The following is a 21009-nucleotide window of genomic DNA, read 5'->3' on the forward strand; positions in this document are numbered from 1 at the left end:
GAGGTTATGTAACGCCAGCCTAAGACAGGTAAATTCGCTGGTGCGAGGTTCGGAAGTATACATCAGAGCCCGCCGCCAAGGCTACTATGGGCGTCGCAGCCGCTAAGGCTGCCATAAGCGCCATCGAGGTTATGTAACGCCAGCGTAAGACAGGTAAATTCGCTGGTGCGAGGTTCGGAAGTATACATCAGAGCCCGCCGCTATGGCTACAATGGGCGTCGAAGCCGCTAAGGCTGCCATAAGCGCCATCGAGGTTATGTAACGCCAGCGTAAGACAGGTAAATTCGCTGGTGCGAGGTTCGGAAGTATACATCAGAGCCCGCCGCTATGGCTACAATGGGCGTCGAAGCCGCTAAGGCTGCCATAAGCGCCATCGAGGTTATGTAACGCCAGCCTAAGACAGGTAAATTCGCTGGTGCGAGGTTCGGAAGTATACATCAGAGCCCGCCGCCAAGGCTACTATGGGCGTCGCAGCCGCTAAGGCTGCCATAAGCGCCATCGAGGTTATGTAACGCCAGCCTAAGACAGGTAAATTCGCTGGTGCGAGGTTCGGAAGTATACATCAGAGCCCGCCGCCAAGGCTACTATGGGCGTCGCAGCCGCTAAGGCTGCCATAAGCGCCATCGAGGTTATGTAACGCCAGCGTAAGACAGGTAAATTCGCTGGTGCGAGGTTCGGAAGTATACATCAGAGCCCGCCGCTATGGCTACAATGGGCGTCGAAGCCGCTAAGGCTGCCATAAGCGCCATCGAGGTTATGTAACGCCAGCCTAAGACAGGTAAATTCGCTGGTGCGAGGTTCGGAAGTATACATCAGAGCCCGCCGCCAAGGCTACTATGGGCGTCGCAGCCGCTAAGGCTGCCATAAGCGCCATCGAGGTTATGTAACGCCAGCGTAAGACAGGTAAATTCCCTGGTGCGAGGTTCGGAAGTATACATCAGAGCCCGCCGCTATGGCTACAATGGGCGTCGAAGCCGCTAAGGCTGCCATAAGCGCCATCGAGGTTATGTAACGCCAGCCTAAGACAGGTAAATTCGCTGGTGCGAGGTTCGGAAGTATACATCAGAGCCCGCCGCCAAGGCTACTATGGGCGTCGCAGCCGCTAAGGCTGCCATAAGCGCCATCGAGGTTATGTAACGCCAGCCTAAGACAGGTAAATTCGCTGGTGCGAGGTTCGGAAGTATACATCAGAGCCCGCCGCCAAGGCTACTATGGGCGTCGCAGCCGCTAAGGCTGCCATAAGCGCCATCGAGGTTATGTAACGCCAGCGTAAGACAGGTAAATTCGCTGGTGCGAGGTTCGGAAGTATACATCAGAGCCCGCCGCTATGGCTACAATGGGCGTCGAAGCCGCTAAGGCTGCCATAAGCGCCATCGAGGTTATGTAACGCCAGCCTAAGACAGGTAAATTCGCTGGTGCGAGGTTCGGAAGTATACATCAGAGCCCGCCGCCAAGGCTACTATGGGCGTCGCAGCCGCTAAGGCTGCCATAAGCGCCATCGAGGTTATGTAACGCCAGCGTAAGACAGGTAAATTCGCTGGTGCGAGGTTCGGAAGTATACATCAGAGCCCGCCGCTATGGCTACAATGGGCGTCGAAGCCGCTAAGGCTGCCATAAGCGCCATCGAGGTTATGTAACGCCAGCCTAAGACAGGTAAATTCGCTGGTGCGAGGTTCGGAAGTATACATCAGAGCCCGCCGCCAAGGCTACTATGGGCGTCGCAGCCGCTAAGGCTGCCATAAGCGCCATCGAGGTTATGTAACGCCAGCGTAAGACAGGTAAATTCGCTGGTGCGAGGTTCGGAAGTATACATCAGAGCCCGCCGCTATGGCTACAATGGGCGTCGAAGCTGCTAAGGCTGCCATAAGCGCCATCGAGGTTATGTAACGCCAGCGTAAGACAGGTAAATTCGCTGGTGCGAGGTTCGGAAGTATACATCAGAGCCCGCCGCTATGGCTACAATGGGCGTCGAAGCCGCTAAGCATGCCATAAGCGCCATCGAGGTTATGTAACGCCAGCCTAAGACAGGTAAATTCGCTGGTGCGAGGTTCGGAAGTATACATCAGAGCCCGCCGCCAAGGCTACTATGGGCGTCGCAGCCGCTAAGGCTGCCATAAGCGCCATCGAGGTTATGTAACGCCAGCCTAAGACAGGTAAATTCGCTGGTGCGAGGTTCGGAAGTATACATCAGAGCCCGCCGCCAAGGCTACTATGGGCGTCGCAGCCGCTAAGGCTGCCATAAGCGCCATCGAGGTTATGTAACGCCAGCGTAAGACAGGTAAATTCGCTGGTGCGAGGTTCGGAAGTATACATCAGAGCCCGCCGCTATGGCTACAATGGGCGTCGAAGCCGCTAAGGCTGCCATAAGCGCCATCGAGGTTATGTAACGCCAGCGTAAGACAGGTAAATTCGCTGGTGCGAGGTTCGGAAGTATACATCAGAGCCCGCCGCTATGGCTACAATGGGCGTCGAAGCCGCTAAGGCTGCCATAAGCGCCATCGAGGTTATGTAACGCCAGCCTAAGACAGGTAAATTCGCTGGTGCGAGGTTCGGAAGTATACATCAGAGCCCGCCGCCAAGGCTACTATGGGCGTCGCAGCCGCTAAGGCTGCCATAAGCGCCATCGAGGTTATGTAACGCCAGCGTAAGACAGGTAAATTCGCTGGTGCGAGGTTCGGAAGTATACATCAGAGCCCGCCGCTATGGCTACAATGGGCGTCGAAGCCGCTAAGGCTGCCATAAGCGCCATCGAGGTTATGTAACGCCAGCGTAAGACAGGTAAATTCGCTGGTGCGAGGTTCGGAAGTATACATCAGAGCCCGCCGCCAAGGCTACTATGGGCGTCGCAGCCGCTAAGGCTGCCATAAGCGCCATCGAGGTTATGTAACGCCAGCCTAAGACAGGTAAATTCGCTGGTGCGAGGTTCGGAAGTATACATCAGAGCCCGCCGCCAAGGCTACTATGGGCGTCGCAGCCGCTAAGGCTGCCATAAGCGCCATCGAGGTTATGTAACGCCAGCGTAAGACAGGTAAATTCGCTGGTGCGAGGTTCGGAAGTATACATCAGAGCCCGCCGCTATGGCTACAATGGGCGTCGAAGCCGCTAAGGCTGCCATAAGCGCCATCGAGGTTATGTAACGCCAGCCTAAGACAGGTAAATTCGCTGGTGCGAGGTTCGGAAGTATACATCAGAGCCCGCCGCCAAGGCTACTATGGGCGTCGCAGCCGCTAAGGCTGCCATAAGCGCCATCGAGGTTATGTAACGCCAGCCGGAAGAGAGGTAAATTCGCTGGTGCGAGGTTCGGAAGTATACATCAGAGCCCGCCGCCAAGGCTACTATGGGCGTCGCAGCCGCTAAGGCTGCCATAAGCGCCATCGAGGTTATGTAACGCCAGCCTAAGACAGGTAAATTCGCTGGTGCGAGGTTCGGAAGTATACATCAGAGCCCGCCGCCAAGGCTACTATGGGCGTCGCAGCCGCTAAGGCTGCCATAAGCGCCATCGAGGTTATGTAACGCCAGCCGGAAGACAGGTAAATTCGCAGCTGCGAAGTTCGGAAGTATATATCAGAGCACGCCGCTAAGGCTACTATATGTGTCGCAGCCGCTAAGGCTGCCATAAGCGCCATCGAGGTTATGTAACGCCAGCCGGAAGACAGGTAAATTCGCAGCTGCGAAGTTCGGAAGTATATATCAGAGCCCGCCGCTATGGCTACAATGGGCGTCGAAGCCGCTAAGGCTGCCATAAGCGCCGTCGATGTTATGTAACGCCAGCCGGAAGACAGGTGGCTACCATAAGTGCCATCGAGTTTATATAACGCCAGCCGGAAGAGAGGCGTGCCGAAATTAGCAGCCGCGTCTCAGAGGAGGATGATGGAGGCGAAATGAAGTGGCGTCCGTGTTGTGCGATGTCAGCGCACGTTAAAGATCCCCAGGTGGTCGAAATTACTCCGAAGCCTTCCACTATGGTTTCCCTTTCTCTCTTTCCACTTTCACCCCCTGCTTCCTCCCTTCGCTTACGGCGCGGTTCAGGTGTCCACAGAGCAAGTGTGACATATACTGCGCCTTTCCCTTCCTGTGAACTTATTATTAATATTATCAGTAGCACAGCAAAGCAAACAAAGAATTGGTTTGGTTTGGTTTTGTGGGGTTTAATGTCCCAAAGCGACTCAGGCTATGAGAGACGCCGTAGTGGAGGACTCCGGAAATTTCGACCACCTGGGGTTCTTTAACGTGCACTGACATCGCACAGCACACGGGCGCCTTGCTTTTCGCCTCCACCGAAAAGCGGCCGCCGAGGCCGGGATTCGATCCCGCGTCCTTGGGAACAGTAGTCGAGCGCCGTAACCACTGCGCCACCCCGGCGGGGCAAACAAAGAATTGAAAAAACGAGTAGTCGAAATTCGCAGTTGCGAATGTCGGAAGTACATATCAGAGGACGCCGCTGAGGCTACCATAAGCGTCGCAGCCGCTCAGGGTGAAATAAGCGCCGTCGAGGTTATGTAACACCTGCCGAAAGACTAGGTAAGGCTACCATAAGCGCCCAATTAGGTTATGTAACGCCAGCCGGAAGACAGGTGGCTACCATAAGTGCCATCGAGTTTATATAACGCCAGCCGGAAGAGAGGCGTGCCGAAATTAGCAGCCGCGTCTCAGAGGAGGATGATGGAGGCGAAATGAAGTGGCGTCCGTGTTGTGCGATGTCAGCGCACGTTAAAGATCCCCAGGTGGTCGAAATTACTCCGAAGCCTTCCACTATGGTTTCCCTTTCTCTCTTTCCACTTTCACCCCCTGCTTCCTCCCTTCGCTTACGGCGCGGTTCAGGTGTCCACAGAGCAAGTGTGACATATACTGCGCCTTTCCCTTCCTGTGAACCTATTATTAATATTATCAGTAGCACAGCAAAGCAAACAAAGAATTGAAAAAACGAGTAGTCGAAATTCGCAGTTGCGAATGTCGGAAGTACATATCAGAGGACGCCGCTGAGGCTACCATAAGCGTCGCAGCCGCTCAGGGTGAAATAAGCGCCGTCGAGGTTATGTAACACCTGCCGAAAGACTAGGTAAGGCTACCATAAGCGCCCAATTAGGTTATGTAACGCCAACCGGAAGACAGATAAGGCTACCATAAGCGCCGTCGAGGTTATGTATCGCCAGCCGGAAGACAGGCGTGCAGAAATTCGCAGCCGCGTCACAAAGGAGGAAAGCGTTGTCAAGAGTACACCGAAGCAAAAAAAAAATGAGAGAACGCATAGTCAAAATTCGCAGCTGCGAAGTTCGGAAGTATATATCAGAGCACGCCGCTAAGGCTACCATTAGCGTCGCTGCCATAAGCACCGTCGATGTTATGTATCGCCAGCCGGAAGACTAGGTTAGGCTACCATAAGCGCCGTCGAGGTCGACGTTAAAGACTAGCTTCAGTTGTCAAACTCCGCGGCGCCGCGCGGAACCGCCACTCGCCCGCGAGTTCCTGGCGCTGCAGTCGCACACAGCTTCACTTCGTCGGTGTGCTATCATCATCTGTTTTGGTTTGGCTTGGCTTGGCTGGCAGCTGCGACTGCGATAGTGGCGCTAGTGTATCGGTGGCGCAAGTGTGGCGCAAGTGTATAAAAGCGGAGTGCGAGAATAAACGGAGGTTCATTTCGTCGCTTGAGAGCTCGGTGTCTGGACTGCTTTCTCTGGCAGCGTTCCGGCGCGGGTGCAACGGCGCCCCCCCTGCCTGGGCTAACACGACATGGTGTCAGAAGTGGCCGTCTACGACATGATGTCAGATGGTCAAGAATCTTCGCACTGAGCCAGGCACCTTCCATCCACGATGTCGAAGACGCCTTCAATAAGGCTGCATGGACTGCAGCAACCGCCACCGCTGGACTTTGACCGCACGTCAGAGTGGCCGGCGTGGATCGAACATTTCGACGACTTCTGATATGCAACGGGACTCAACGAATGCTCCGGGGAGGCTCAGGTACGAACGCTGTTGTACATAATGGGGAGGCAAGCTCGTGACATATTCAAGACGTTTTCTCTATCTGACGAAGACGCCAAGAACTATGAAACCGTAAAGAAAAAGTTCGACGGGCACTTCGTAAAAGAGAGGAACATCGTGTACGAAAGCGCCTGTTTTCAAAGACGCGTACAAATGCCAGGAGAGTCGGTAGACCAGTTCGTCACTGCGCTACACGGCTTGGCGGAACGTTGCGACTACGGTGAACTAAAAGAACGAATGATCCGAGACAGACTGGTTGTCGGGCTCCGCGACGCAAAGCTCTCGGAAGCTTTGCAAATGGATTCTCAGCTAACGCTGGCTTCGGCGCTGTCGAAGGCTCGCTTAAAGGAAAGCGTCCAACAGCAGCAAAGTACTCTACGAGGACAGCACAGCCATCAGTCATCGGAAATTCGTGACCAGGACCCCAATGTGGACGCGGTGGTTCAACAGAGGCACAAGGGACGTCTGCATGGGCAACGAACGCCGGAGGTGCGGCAGCATGGGCAACGAACGCCGGAGGTGCGGTGTCCTTTTTGCAGTGGCGACGCCCACCCCAGGACAACGTGCCCAGCCAGAGCTGCCAAGTGTCTTCACTGTGGCAAGAAGGGACATTTCGCAAAGGCCTGCTTGAAGAAAGCAACGGCTTCCGCTCAACGAAAGGTACGCGTCTCAGCGGTCAACCAGGAAACTGGAGAGCTACGCGTCTCAGCGGTCAACCAGGAAACTGGAGAGACTTTCGTGGGATCAATAGATGCATGCAGAAAAGCGCGATTTGTTCAGGTGCGCATTAATTCTGTGCCTATTTCTGCAAAGGTTGACTCGGGTGCTGAAGTGTCAGTATTACCAGCAACGTTTCCGGGATTACCGTCCCGACTGGTAAAAACCGATGAAATCTTGCTAGGTGCAGGAGGCAGTAAGCTTAACGTACTAGGCAAATTCGTAGCAGAGATCGCATGGAAAGAGAAAACTGTGTATCAAACATGCTACGTTGTCAGTCCGTTACGCGACGTCCTTCTAGGATTACCTGCACTTGAGGTCTTAGGCATCGTGAAATTTGCAGACGCGGTCGACTCGGGAAACCTGCAGTACGAGACGCGTTTTCCAGAAATGTTCCGCGGTCTAGGTACGATGCCAGGGCAGTACACCATCAGGCTGCAAGCTGGCGCTGTCCCGCATGCCATAAGCGCTCCACGCAAGGTACCAATTCCCCTAAGGGAGTCCCTGAAGCGCGAAATAGATAAAATGGAGCGTTTAGGCATAATCAGAAAAGTGGATGGACCCACCGAATGGTGCGCCGGAATAGTTCCGGTAGTGAAGCCCTCAGGAGACCTGAGAGTTTGCGTAGACCTCACTAAATTGAACAAATGCGTAGTTCGAGAGCGATTTACGTTACCAACTGTGGATCAAGCTCTAGGGTCACTGTCGGGAGCGAAATAGTTTTCAAAGCTCGATGCCAACTCAGGCTTCCACCAGGTGTGACTCAGTAAAGACTCGGAAGAGCTAACCACGTTCTTAACACCCTTCGGTAGATACTGTTTCACGCGACTACCCTTTGGAATTACCTCCGCTCCGGAATACTTCCAAAAGAGAATGTCTGAGATACTAGGTGGCCTGCCGGGGGTCGTTAATCTCATGGACGATGTCCTAGTGTTTGGCGAAAGCAAAGCTCAACACGATGAGCGTTTAAGTAACGTGATCACACGCCTAGCAAGGGCAAATGTGACATTAAACAAAGAGAAATGCTTATTCGGGGTTAGGCAAGTGCGTTTTTTTGGGTCACATTTTGAATGAGGAAGGTATTCATCCTGATCCAGCGAAGGTCAGTGCTATAAAAGATTTGAGAGCGCCCAGAAACGTTGCTGAGCTTAGAAGCATTTTGGGCATGGCGAATCATTTGGGCCGCTTCCTGCCACATTTAGCCCAAGTGACTGCTCCCATGCGTGTTCTTTTGCACAAGGATAGGGACTGGGTCTGAGACAGCAATCAAGAAAAAGCGTTCCAAGAACTCAAAGAGCTCATTTGTTCAGCGCAATGCATGGCTTTGTACGACGCTTCGCTACAAACCACTCTTTCAGATGACGCATCGTCTTTTGGTCTGGGAGCAGTTTTGTTTCAAAAGCAAAAAGACGGGCAACGCAGACCAGTTGCATTCGCTTCTCGTTCGCTCACCAAAACCGAGCAACGGTACTCCCAGATCGAAAAGGAGGCGCTGGCGTTGACGTGGGCAGCGGAAAGGTTTGATGAGTATATACGTGGTCTGGAAGTTGTTTTTGAAACTGACCACAAACCCTTGGTGTCACTGTTGGGTCACATGGCAATTGATGCTATGCCCCCAAGAATTCAACGTTTTCGTCTGCGCCTGATGCGATACAGTTTTTCTGTATTATATGTACCAGGCAAATCGCTAACCACTGCTGATACTCTTTCACGTTCGCCGTTAGCTCGTACGAAAGTGGAAAGCTGTTTAACTGTCTCAGAGGTAACCGCTTACTCGAAAGCTTGTTTACTGGGTTTAGAAACAGGCGACGATTTCTTGAAAAGAGTAAAAGAAGGTCAAGCAAAAGACGAAGTGTGTCGAAGCTTGCGCACAGTGTGCAAAAAAGGGTGGCCCAGGAAACAAAATGTTCCCTGTTATCTTCTGCCATACTGGCAGGAACGTGCATGCATTACTTTGGTGAACGGGTTTCTGCTCAAAGGCATGAGGCTTATCATTCCTCAGACCCTTCGCAAGGAAGCGCTAAGCAAACTGCATGACGGTCACCAAGGCATCTCGCGATGCCGCAGTGTGGCTAAAGGTTCTGTCTGGTGGCCGGGACTTAGCACTGCGATAGCGTCATTCGTGAAACAGTGCAGCGTTTGCGCGAGGCATGCGCCAGAACAGATCGAACAGATGATTGCATCGCCAACGCTCTCTTTTCCTTGGGAGAGAGTAGGGGTCGATCTGTTTCAAATTCAGGGACGACAATATCTTGTCGTAGTAGACTATCTTTCGCGATACCCAGAGATTGCCATTCTTCCGTCAACAAAGTCTGCTACCGTGATAAGCCGAATGAAAAGCATTTTTGCGAGACATGGCATTCCCGAGTGTGTGGTGACCGACAATGGTCCCCAATTTGTCAGTGCCGAGTTCGAGAAATTTGCAAAACTGTATGGCTTCCGTCATGTCACCTCGAGTCCGAGGCACCCCCAGGGAAACGGGGAAGTCGAACGTATGGTAAAGACGTTTAATAATCTCATTCTAAAATCGGACGACCCTTACTTAGCCTTGCTGGCTTATAGGGCCACACCTGGTGTTCTGAACGTCAGCCCAGCGGAGATACTGATGGGTAGAAGGCTTAGGACGAGAGTCCCAATGCTGCCTTCGCACCGCAATCCGGGACAATGCTGTCTGCAAGAAGCGGCAGCCAAGGACCGTAAAGTCAGAAAGGAGCAATGCCGCCACTTCGACCGACGTCACCGGTCTAAAAATCTCCCAAAGCTGGAAGCAGGTGATGTGGTGTACTGTACCGAGCACTGTACCAAAGGTACAGTGCTCGGAGCAGCACCACAGCCGCGTTCATACCGTGTTCAAACGGAAAACGGGGTTGAAGTCCGTCGAAACAGGAGAATGCTTAACCGTCTCCCAAAAGACCGGGTAGATAGCGGGAACTACGAATTTCCGGATAGTCAGGAACAGCCCAGCAGGGCCGGATTGGTAACTGGAGTAGACAACCAATTTGACGAAGCTCCGGAAGCTTTGGTGCCTCTAACTCAGACGGAGACTGACGGTGGCAATTCTCAAGCTAGAATTGTAACTACGACCAGATTTGGAAGAGTTGTTCGCAAACCCATAAGGCTGGGCGTGGACGACTGATGCTGGAGTGACTGTGTTCTGTCGTGTTTTCTTGGGTGTGTTCCAATGATATTTTGAAGTGTATGCATGTAAAGTTAATAGTGCTTGAAAAGGAGGATGTGCTGTTATCATCTGTTTTGGTTTGGCTTGGCTTGGCTGGCAGCTGCGACTGCGATAGTGGCGCTAGTGTATCGGTGGCGCAAGTGTGGCGCAAGTGTATAAAAGCGGAGTGCGAGAATAAACGGGGGTTCATTTCGTCGCTTGGGAGCTCGGTGTCTGGACTGCTTTCTCTGGCAGCGTTCCGGCGCGGGTGCAACGGCGCCCCCCCCCCCCCCCCCTGCCTGGGCTAACACGACAGTCGGTAGCCGTCTCCGCGGACTGGCGGGAAGTACGGGACGCGGTGCAGAGTTGTCTTGTTCTGTGGGTGCAATTTGACGGCGCGTTTCAACCCGCATGCCGTTCGTGAAGCGTTAGCCTTCGCTCTGTGTATTACCGACAGCAGGCGATGCCGACGTGCTGCGTTCCTGGCTGCACGAGCGGCTACCGGAACGATGTCAACAGTTCGGCGCGTCATTTCTTTTGTGCTCCCAGCAATGATACGCTTCGCTCGGAACAGAGCGATTCCTCGGGCGGACCGGAAACTTTCTGCAAAATCCAAGGTTTGTGATTTGCACTTTCATGAGCAAGACACCCTAAATAATTATGTGCACGTTATCAACGGGCAGACAGTTGAGGTACCACGAGGTAAATGGACGCTTGATGAGGGCGCGGTGCCGAAAGTGTTCCCGAACCTCCCTTCCTACCTGTCGAAGCCGCCGGAAAAGAAACGCAAACGAAGAGAACACAACACTGAACAAGTGTCACCCTTTCACCTTCAAGTGCGGGTCAATGTGAAAGAGCAAATCGCTTGTAACCCATGTTCCGGTCAAGGAAGTTACTTTAAGCGACATGGAAGGCATCCGGCTACCGCATTTGTGGCGGACGCTTACTCTCGAGGACAACACTGGCCAATATGTGGTCTTCTTCACTTTGAAAACGCAAAAAAGGCTCCCGCAAATCGAGAAATGCGTTGCGGTGGGTACTGAAAATACAGCCACTGCAAGTGCTCTCGGCCGTGTGGTCGCGGCCTTCAAGAACGTAAGCACCCGCACATTGAATGACCTAGCCGTGCTAATAGACAGAGTTGACGAGCTCAATGTCTGTCACGGGATAGAAGCAGTGAATGGTACGAGCTTTGCACGCAGGTGCAAGGTGCTCTCTTCTGAAGCGATGTGCAAGCCGTGCCAAAAAAAAATGAAACAGCAGAAAATGCAAATGTTTCATAAGCAAACAAAGGCGTTGCAAAAACAGAAAAAGATAAAAAATTTTCACAAGGAAGCTATACGAGCTGCATCTGCTAGAGTTTCTTTTATGGCTGAGGTTGAAAACCTAAAGAAGCAGCTTGCAAGCCAAAAATCAGTTGCGATCGAGGAGGCACTGAGCTCTCTACCACCAGTGCAACAACTTGCCTTTCAGACATCACTGAAGCAGGTGAAGGCAAAGGGTCCTCGAGGTGTCCGATACACAAGAATGTGGATTATGAACCGCCTCCTACTTCGCATCGCAAGCCCGAAAGCTTACAACCTTCTGCAAAACACGAAGCTGCTTCCCCTTCCAACGACCAGCCGCCTAAACCAGATTATTTCTGGTGTACATTGTGAGTATGGGTACAATGAGGTTTCACTTGAGTCCATCAAGGCCTTTTTCAAAGATGTACGTCCTGTCGAGCGGTGTGGCACCCTTGTATTGGACGAGATCAAGCTGCGGGAGTCGGTCGATTTCAACAAATCAACGTTGAAGTTTGATGGATTTGTCAACTTTGGAGGTCATTCAGGAGAGCAAGTTGTGGCTGACCATGCCCTAGTGATTATGTTCGTGCCCCTCTTTCACAGGTGGGTGCAGCCAGTAGCCAGCTTTGCCACCAGAGGCGCTGCCCCAGGCTTTGAACTGGCCAAAATAGTTATGGAGTCCGTGCTGAAACTTGAGCGCTATGGTGCTAGCATCATAGCTGTCGTGAGTGATGGTGCAGGAAACAACAAGTCAATGTGGACTCACGTTGGTGTGTCAGGCAAGCTGTCTCAGCCGGTCAACAAGATTCCGCACCCGACACTTGAAGAGGGACGTTCTCTTCACTTCTTGTGTGATGTTCCACACATTGTCAAGTGTGTGAGGAATCATCTCTTGACCTACACGTATGGAAAGGTAATGTCCGTCCCCCTTCTCAAAAATTTCTAGCACCTGCGACAGTCACGATGTTTTCTAACCTAAATTCTTGCTTTTTGGTAAATCTTTTGTAGGCTGGTTCTGACTTGGTGGACTCTAAGCACTACAGGAAGCTTCATGACACTGAGGAGGAAGAACAGCTGAAGGTCGTTCCAAGGCTGACGGCATCTCATGTCAATCCGAAGAAGCTCGAGAAGATGAACGTCCGGCTTGCAACACAGGTATGACAATAGTGTACCTTCTGCTTTGTATCGTTATGTGAAGTTGCACTCTTGGCACGGAAACAGCAAAGCATATGCCTTCAATGCAGACTGTCTACTCCGATTATGGGCTTTAGCTGAAACATTTAATTGATATCGAACACTATTTTCAGCTATTCAGCAGGAGCGTCGCTGTGGGCTTGAGGTTCTACCGGGAGCAACGAAAGCCTGGCTTTGAAGGCACGGAGAACTTTACAAGGCGGATGAATGATCTCTTTGATGCTTTAAATGCGAAGTGCCCAGCCGAAGGAATACGCAAAAATTCGCCACAAATCAAGGTGCGAAAATGTTCTTACGTACTCAGGGTTTCTTACTACTTGAAGCAGACATGCAACATGCCATTTCACTTTGCAATCCAGGTGATCATTGACTTCCTCAACATGCTGAATTCAACAGAGAAGGAGAGTGTTAATAACACAAAGCTCAGCTGTTTGCCTCTCAAATGACGACCGAATCACTTCGGGTGACACTAATGTCGGTCCTCGACATTATAACTTTTCTACATGACAAGCGCGTCAGATACGTGTTGACTGCGAAGCTTAACCAGGACCCGCTAGAGGTAACCCTTATTACACTTCTTTGTTTGGAAATTACCCCTTTTTGGCTACACTGTTCAAAGATACACCTCCCCTTTCTTTTTTGTAGCGCTTCTTTGGCGTGGTGAGAAGCTTCGGTGGGGACGAAGACCACCCTACAATTACACATTTTGGGCAGATCTTCAGGCTTCTAAGCCTGTACACGCCATTAAAAATGGCATTGAAAGGCAACTGCTCCGGTGATGCAGATCCAGTGCTTGTGACTGTGGAGGAGAGCCTAAGCAGAAGGAAGTTGGAGGCTCTGTCCCGAAAAGACGATCGTCAGCGGAAGCTGGCCGCAATTATCAACCAGATTGACCTGCAAGAGCAGGGAGACAGTGACTCACTCCAACGCAGCGACAGCCACCCTTCTGCATCTACAGCCGTTCTCCACTATCTTGGTGGCTACGTTGTTAAGAAGGCTTCCAAGATGACAGGCTGCACTGATTGTCTTGCGACTTTGGAAGCTGCATCAGATGCTCCACCCGTTCCACATGCAGCCATTCTCACCGAACTTAGGTCCTTTGTGCCTGGTGCTTTAAAGAACCCATCTGGAGCTCTAACGTGCATGTTGTCAGGAATTGAATGTATCATAGAGCGGCAAACAAGGTCAAACAAGGTGTTTGGTGACTTGTTCTGGGCCATCCTAGAGGAACTGTCAGAGAATACGCACTGTCGGGTTGGGTGCTCCTTGCACTATCAGGAACTCAGTGCGCGCATCATTCAATTTTATTTAGCCACGCGCATGCATTTCTATGCTAGGTTCCTGGAGCAGCGGCGGGGAGCCAGCATTGAAGTGAAGGCAGCGAGGAAACGTGCCAAGGTAGGTGCGAATGGTTTCCTCATGAGATCAGATCATTTGGCCTAGATTATGTCTCGCGATAATTTTCGTCTTGGTTACATATGTGAGGCATACAGTTGTTTCTTTTACTTCATTTTTGTTTAATAAAACATTCCCTGCTTCACAACAAAGTTATGCTGTTATTTTTGTGGCGATAAATTTTTTACTGGCTGGTTCATAACTGCCCACATCAACGTGATTAAGCAAAGGCACAACACGCAGAAATCGTCCTGCGACTTCTCAGCTCTCCATTCGCTCTGAACCGGAATCGCCGTAAACAAGCGAACGACCGCTGGAAACCTGCTTCTGTCACAAGGGCACGCGAGACCAGAACCCTAAAGCATGAATGGTGATTTGAGTAAGAGAGCTTTAACGCTGTCAGAGAATATTCTCAGTCTTGTCGGGTGCTCCTTGCAATTTCAGGAACTGTGCGCGCATCATTAATCAGCGATACGCATGAATTTCTATGCTAGGTTCCTGGAGCAGCAGCGGGGATGCATTCTTTAAAAAAAGAAGCAGCGAGGAAGCGTCCCAACCTGCTGTAGATGGATATCGCCTTTGCATGGTATCAGAAATTCATCAAGGGATAACGCCAGTGAGCATGAAACGCGCGCAAGCTACAAGTCCGCACGAGCTCTAGGCTGCGGCGGGGCGTCTGCTGTGGAGCTGGATTAGGGTGCCTCGATGCGCGCGCCCTCTCCGCCGCTCCGTGCAGGGTGGAGCCATCCTTTGACAGGGTCAGTGCCGCCGCCGCGGAAGAGGACAGCCATATTTGAGCCCACTCCTCGCTTCCCCACGGGCCGGTTGCACGTGCGTGGTCGCGCGTCCGCCCGGTCGCAGTTTTCTTCGGTTTCAAAACTCGCAAGATGCCTGGCTGTTGCGTGCCACTGTGCTCAAACCACTCCAGAAATGGCTGGAGAATGTTTTCATTCCCAAGAGACCCTAAAAGAAGGCTCCTCTGGACGGTGAAGATAAAGCGGGACAAATGGCAGCCTGCAAACTCTTCGCGCATATGCAATGTAAGTACAGTGATTATTTGGACGGTTGCGATTTTTTGTAGTTATGTCTGTCGCTGCAGGTTTACATTTAATATGTGCGCTGGAAGTTGTGTTAGTGTTCCTGGAAAGGCTGTAACTACGCACGCTACGTGACTACATCTTTTATGAAACATATATAAGGAGGAATTATACAGCAGATGAGTGGCGGAAAATCATTTTCATAACTCGCAGGTGTGGACATGGATTTTGTATTTCTGTGCACAGGCTAATAAACACAACTAACGGTAATATTAGTTATATACAGTGAAGCGTTGCAGAAGCACTCGGCATTTATGCAATAACAGACTGCTTGCTTGTAGTCGGTTAGCTTAGAGCCGACAGGTTCTTGATTAATTTTTCAAATGGCCCTAAATGCAAAAGCATCAAGAGACATGCGTCAGAAGCGTCAGAAACTTTGACAATAGTTTTGTAGAGTTTTTATTTGTTCCAAGGCTGTTTGACGAAGCCAGGAATTAGTTACTTTTGGTAAAACTCCCGTGAATGTGAGCTTTCGTATATAGTAGCTTCGCTAAGAACTTGTTGCTTCTATCTGGCATTTCTAACGTTGGCGCAGTTATTGTGCAGTGCCGGCTATTTCCCTTGTGCGCAGCCATTATTAGTCTGACTTTTAGGATTTGATAAATGCAGCTGCCGAGTGTGCGCGACTCCTTAACATAGCTGGAGCAGTGCCAGAACTTGTGTATCTTTCAAAAGGGGCATTTCTTGCTGTTTGTACTACATACTGGACGCCTGAATTAATTTTCTTATGCAGGCCCATTTCGAAGACAACTGCTACGAGAATCACCGCGCGGATGGAAGGAAGCTGCTAAAGTCAAACGCTGTTCCAACCATTTTTTCGTTCAGACGTAAGTTGCACTATATTTTATTATTGATGGCAAATATGATGTGCATCACTGTTGTGACTCATGAGTTAGAATAATAGCGCTTAAAATCTGGCCTTCTAAATGCAGTACCAATTGCATTACCAATTGCAATTTTAAAACTTTGTCATTGAAATTGTGCCTGTTGCCAAATGTTTGGGAGTGCTCTTTGAACAGCACACGTCTTGGGATCTGCAAGTAGATACAATCATTAGGAAAATATCCAGAGTATCCGGAGTACTTTCTAAATTGAGACATTGCCTCCCTACATGTGTAAAACGCTTTATATATAACTCTCTTTTTATGTCAATAATAAACTACTGTTATTTAGTCTGGGGGACAACCACTTTATCAAACATTAATCAGTTACATATAATACAAAAGAAGGCTGTTCGAGCGATCATGAATGTCCCATACCTTGCTCATTCCGAACCACTATTCAGGGAGTTAAAATTAGTGCCGCTTCCTGAACTTTATCACCATACTCTCAGAAAGCGTTATCAAACAGGTATCAGAAAGAAAAACAAAACTCTTGAAATTATATCGAGTCTAACACTAAACAGAAATGTTCGGGACACTCGCTATCACGAGACTTGGGAGGTTCCGTGTAACCGCACAAAATATGGTGACCAGATGCTAAGATTTCAACTGCCGAAATTACTTAACTGATTACGCACACACACACATATATATATATATATATATATATATATATATATATATATATATATATATATATATATTTTTTTTTTTTTTTTTTTTTTTTTTCAAGTTACAACGCGTTCGCCTCTGTGTTTTTTGCACTTATTTATTGACTGTTTGTTCAGATGTGTGGTGATATTGTTACTTTCCTATCATTATTTTTTGTATGCAAAGTGTTACCTGCCTAGTTTTTTTGCACAAGTTCTTTTCATTGATTTCATGTCTTGCTCATATCTAATGTATATTTGCACTGCTGTGTCGCTGTCAAGAAGACGGTCAGTGGGCGCTGCCAAGCCCTATTTTTGTGGCTTTTTGCCCACTGTCCGTGACATCAGTGTCTGTGGGTATTGATGTTGAAATAAATTGGAATTGGAATTGAATTGGAATTGGAACTTTTCAAGCTTAAAATTTTCGCTTTTAGGTTATGGTTCGCGCAGCTATGAAATAACTGCCGACACTGAGCAATTCTGACGAACTTCACTCATTTCTGCTCTTGCATTTCCTTTTGTTTGTGCAGCTATGGTCCACCACCAAAGAAAGGCTCCTAAGGAGAGAGGCACACCCGCTCTACCAACTACATCAAACTCAACAGTGCAGGAACAAGGACCTGGCGTTTTTGCGGATTGCGATGAGCCTGGGGGAACGAACTTAAGTGAAGAGGTTGTCTTTCAGCCTAGCGATGGACAAACAGAGCAAAATGAAGGCTGCGATGCACATTCATCCAGTAGTTGTTGCGCTCAACTGAGAAAACAACTGGAAGATGTGAGAAAGAACCACAGACAACTTCAAGAAGTGCATAAAAAAGCCAACTTGACTATTAACTCTCTTAGAAAGAAGGTGCGAAAGCTAAAAAGCGCCGTAGAGCACTTTGAAAAAAGGATAAAATTTTTAAATAAAGATCAAGTTCGTGCACTTTCCCGAAAAAGCAACAAGGGAAGCATCTGGTCGCCGCAGACTATTAAACAGGGGCTTCAACTGAAGTTTTCTTGTGGGAAGTCTGGTTACAGAACTCTCAGACAGCTCGGCTATCCACTTCCGGCAGAAAGAACTCTATCTCGTCGCCTCCACTGGCTCAAGTTCTCACCAGGAATTCTTACAGACGTTGTAGAACTTCTCCAAGCGAAGGCACAAGGCATGGAAGATGTAGAAAAAGACTGCGTCCTCTTTATCGATGAGATGGAGATTGCCAGAGGGTTTCAGCTTGACCGCGCTGAAGACATTGTGTATGGGGGAGTGACATTGCCACAAAAGCCAGATGAGCCTGCTAATCACGCTCTGGTGTTTATGGTTGGAGGTCTCAACCAGCGATGGAAGCAGGTGATAGCTTATCATTTCACTGGAAGCCATGTGGATGGCCGCACGCTCGAGGACATTGTTCTGCAAGTTGTCCAACTCTGCGCCGATATTTCCCTCAGAGTTCGGGTTGTAACGTCCGACATGGGCGCCTCAAATCGAGCGATGTGGCGTGAGCTGGGATTTTCTAGCCACCGAAATTCGAAGACAACCTGCTCAATACCACACCCTTCGCTCAATGATATGGAGTTGTTCTTCAACGCAGACGCTGCTCATGTTTTGAAGAATGCATTTACTCATGCATTTACATTAAGTGAAGCAACAGCCAGCCAGTGCGATCTTCCCTCACGTGAAGTGAAACTGGATCATGTGCATGCTGTGCTGGAGTTTGACAAGGAAAGGGAGCTAAAGCTCGCACCGAAGCTCTCTGAAGCCCATGTCTCATCTGGACATTTTACGAAAATGAAAGTCGGACTTGCCGTGCAATTTTTCAGAGAAGCTCCCAGTGCAATCCGATACCTCATAAAGGAAAAAGTGCTGGACATAGAGGCAGAAACAACAGCTTGGTTTTTAGAGCTGGTATCAAGATGGTACGCATTAATGTCGTCGCGTCATCCATCTGTTGCCCTAAGTCTGCACGATGTGGCGAAGCATCATAGAGCTCTGGAAACTCTAAACCTGGCTCTAAACACCTTTCAAGGGATGAGCATGGGCAGCACGTCTCAGTGGAAGCCATCGCAGGCGGGCCTCCTGATCTCCACAACGGTCGTGCTTCGCCTGCAAGACATTCTTTTGAACTCGGAGGGCTACAGCTTCTTACTCACCAGCAGGCTGCTACAAGATTGCCTTGAGAATCTTTTCTCTGTGGTTCGTCTCAGGAAGCCTGTCCCAGACGCCTATGATATGAAATGCGCACTGAAACTTGTGTGCATAAGCCAATTTTTGCACACGCCGTCTACCACCAGCTACAGTGTTGACGATTCTGAGTACCTGGTTGACCTTCTGTCAAACGGGAAACGTGAACTCGCTGAAGCCGAGGTAAAGGAAATCGATGACTCGGAGGTTCTTTTCATTGAAGCGCTAACATCGACTGAATGCAGCATTTTGTTCCATATTGCCGGATTCCTCGTTAAAGGTATTCTGAAAGCCATAAATAATTGCGAGCAGTGCAAAGCTACTCTGCTCGGTTCTAGTGACGCTGAAAATGCATATCTCACAAGGCTGAAGGAGTACCTCGAAAATGGCGACAACCTGCATTACCCCAGTCCTGAAGTGATGAAAGTGCTGAAGTCGTGCGAGGAGCATTTTAAGGGCATCACAGAATGGGCGGAAAGCCTTCTAACTATGAAATCTCCAGTGCAGGCTGTGATAACATACCTAAGACAAATGGTTCCGTTCAATGTTGAAACATGCCAGGTTCACAACGAAATCATTCAGAAGTTGTTATACTCGACCTACGCTCGAACGAGGCTGCGAATTCACCTGCGACAACTGGAAGAAAAAAAAGTCAATGGACATGCAAGCAAAACGTGTGCTGGCGTCAGCTTGCCGTGAAGAGATTTGTAAATATTGTGTATAAATGTCAAATTCACCATAGTTCGCTTGTCTCCTATTTTTTGACAGTAGCTTTAATAATTTACAACATAAATAAACTGCATTATTACAACTCCTAAGTAAGTGAAATTTATGCACTTACGTTTCTCATTAACTCTTCACACTATATAAGAAAAACTTCCTCAGTCGATGAGACACGCGCATTTTCCCAATATAGGCTCTGTTGATAGATGTTATTTTTTTGCCTTTTCATGAGAGTATTTTTCACAGTCAAGTTTGCGTTCACTTAATGTTTTCGGTGAAGGTATGATGGCGCCGAAATTATCCCATGCTTTGTTAAAGTGGTTACTTTACATGAAAAAAAGCTGCGCGAATTATGCAGCTGCATTGTATATTACAGCTACAGTGCAAACTCCTGTACCACAGCATTGTTTCTTTTTTTTTTTACCTGCACAAATTAACAAACAAAAACAAGCGATGCCAAGGATCGAACGACTACGAATGTCCAAGGGCCTACAGATTGCGTCCATTTGATTCTGAGGGGGTAAAATGTTTCATTAATAAGCCTTATCATTCTCAGCATTTAATATTGACTAATACGTTGCGGCGAACGAGATAAACTCTGTTTTTGCGAGTCAGCGCACTGAGTCCCAGACAATTTACAAAACTCCGTAAGTCAGCTTTTCTGCATAAAAAAAAAACACCTTTACGATTGCGACGCGAACTGTCCGAGGGAGAAGAGTTGGGTGCAGCGCAAATGACTTTTATTTCTTTATGTTATGGTGTGCACGGCCAGGCGAGCACCTTGGCACAGCTGCGTTTCAAATTTCCTTCAGGAATGCAGCCCGGGGAGGGTGCATTGTAACCGCAGCAATGGCTTGGGAGAGCGGCCCCTAATCTCTTTATTGTGAAAGCAACACAGGGCAGAAGCCTGTAGGAAAGGGTTCGGCAACAATAGATGTCCCCAGCGCTGCACCCTATTTCTGCCTCCAAAACCTGTTTCGCCGCGATGGTGAAGGGGCCTTCGCTGCGCAGAGAAGCTTACCTCCAGTGTTCTGAAACGAGTGGGCTCAAATATGGCGGACACTGCAGCAGACGACGCGGTTGCCCCACCCTGCACGGAGCGGCGGGAGAGGGCGCACATCGAGGCACCCTAAGCTGGATGGAGCAGCACCGCCATCTGGTGGCGTGCAAATAAATGGAGACAGCGCCGGTAATGGCGCGCGCGGAGAGTTTGACAACTGAAGCTAGTCTAGTAACGTTGGTCGAGGTTATGTAACGCCAGCCGGAAGACTAGGTTAGGCTACCATAAGCGCCGTCGAGGTTATGTAACGCTAGCCGGAAGACTAGGTTAGGCTTCCATAAGCGCCGTCGAGGTTATGTAACGCCAGCCGGAAGACTAGGTTAGGCTTCCATAAGCGCCGTCGAGGTTACGTAACGCTAGCCGGAAGACTAGGTTAGGCTTCCATAAGCGCCGTCGAGGTTATGTAACGCTAGCTGGAAGACTAGGTTAGGCTACCATAAACGCCGTCGAGGTTACGTAACGCTAGCCGGAAGACTAGGTTAGGCTTCCATAAGCGCCGTCGAGGTTATGTAACGCTAGCCGGAAGACTAGGTTAGGCTTCCATAAGCGCCGTCGAGGTTATGTAACGCTAGCCGGAAGACTAGGTTAGGCTTCCATAAGCGCCGTCGAGGTTATGTAACGCCAGCCGGAAGACTAGGTTAGGCTACCATAAGCGCCGTCGAGGTTATGTAACGCTAGCCGGAAGACTAGGTTAGGCTTCCATAAG

The 21009-nt window shown here is 49.7% G+C and overlaps 1 protein-coding gene across 1 annotated transcript; it reads left to right on the top strand.

Annotated features, from left to right (window-relative positions):
* Positions 1–14502: 14502 nt before the first annotated feature.
* Positions 14503–19496, top strand: LOC146170781 (uncharacterized). The gene is made up of 3 exons (XM_084586782.1): positions 14503–14771; positions 15562–15655; positions 16890–19496. The coding sequence occupies exons 1-3, from the start codon at positions 14619–14621 to the stop codon at positions 19217–19219; spliced, it is 2577 nt and encodes an 858-aa protein (XP_084442908.1). The 5' UTR covers positions 14503–14618; the 3' UTR covers positions 19220–19496.
* Positions 19497–21009: the final 1513 nt, after the last annotated feature.

The sequence above is a fragment of the Amblyomma maculatum genome, unplaced genomic scaffold (assembly GCF_055883805.1).
Source record: "Amblyomma maculatum isolate TAMU_Amacu unplaced genomic scaffold, ASM5588380v1 scaffold_47, whole genome shotgun sequence".
In the NCBI taxonomy this organism is placed as follows: domain Eukaryota; kingdom Metazoa; phylum Arthropoda; class Arachnida; order Ixodida; family Ixodidae; genus Amblyomma; species Amblyomma maculatum.

Coding starts and splice junctions, on each gene's coding strand:
- LOC146170781 (XM_084586782.1), top strand. CDS start 14,619: ATGCCTGGCTGTTGCGTGCCACTGTGCTCAAACCACTCCAGAAATGGC. Junction 14,772..15,561: donor ACTCTTCGCGCATATGCAAT/GTAAGTACAGTG, acceptor TTTCTTATGCAG/GCCCATTTCGAAGACAACTG. Junction 15,656..16,889: donor AACCATTTTTTCGTTCAGAC/GTAAGTTGCACT, acceptor TTGTTTGTGCAG/CTATGGTCCACCACCAAAGA.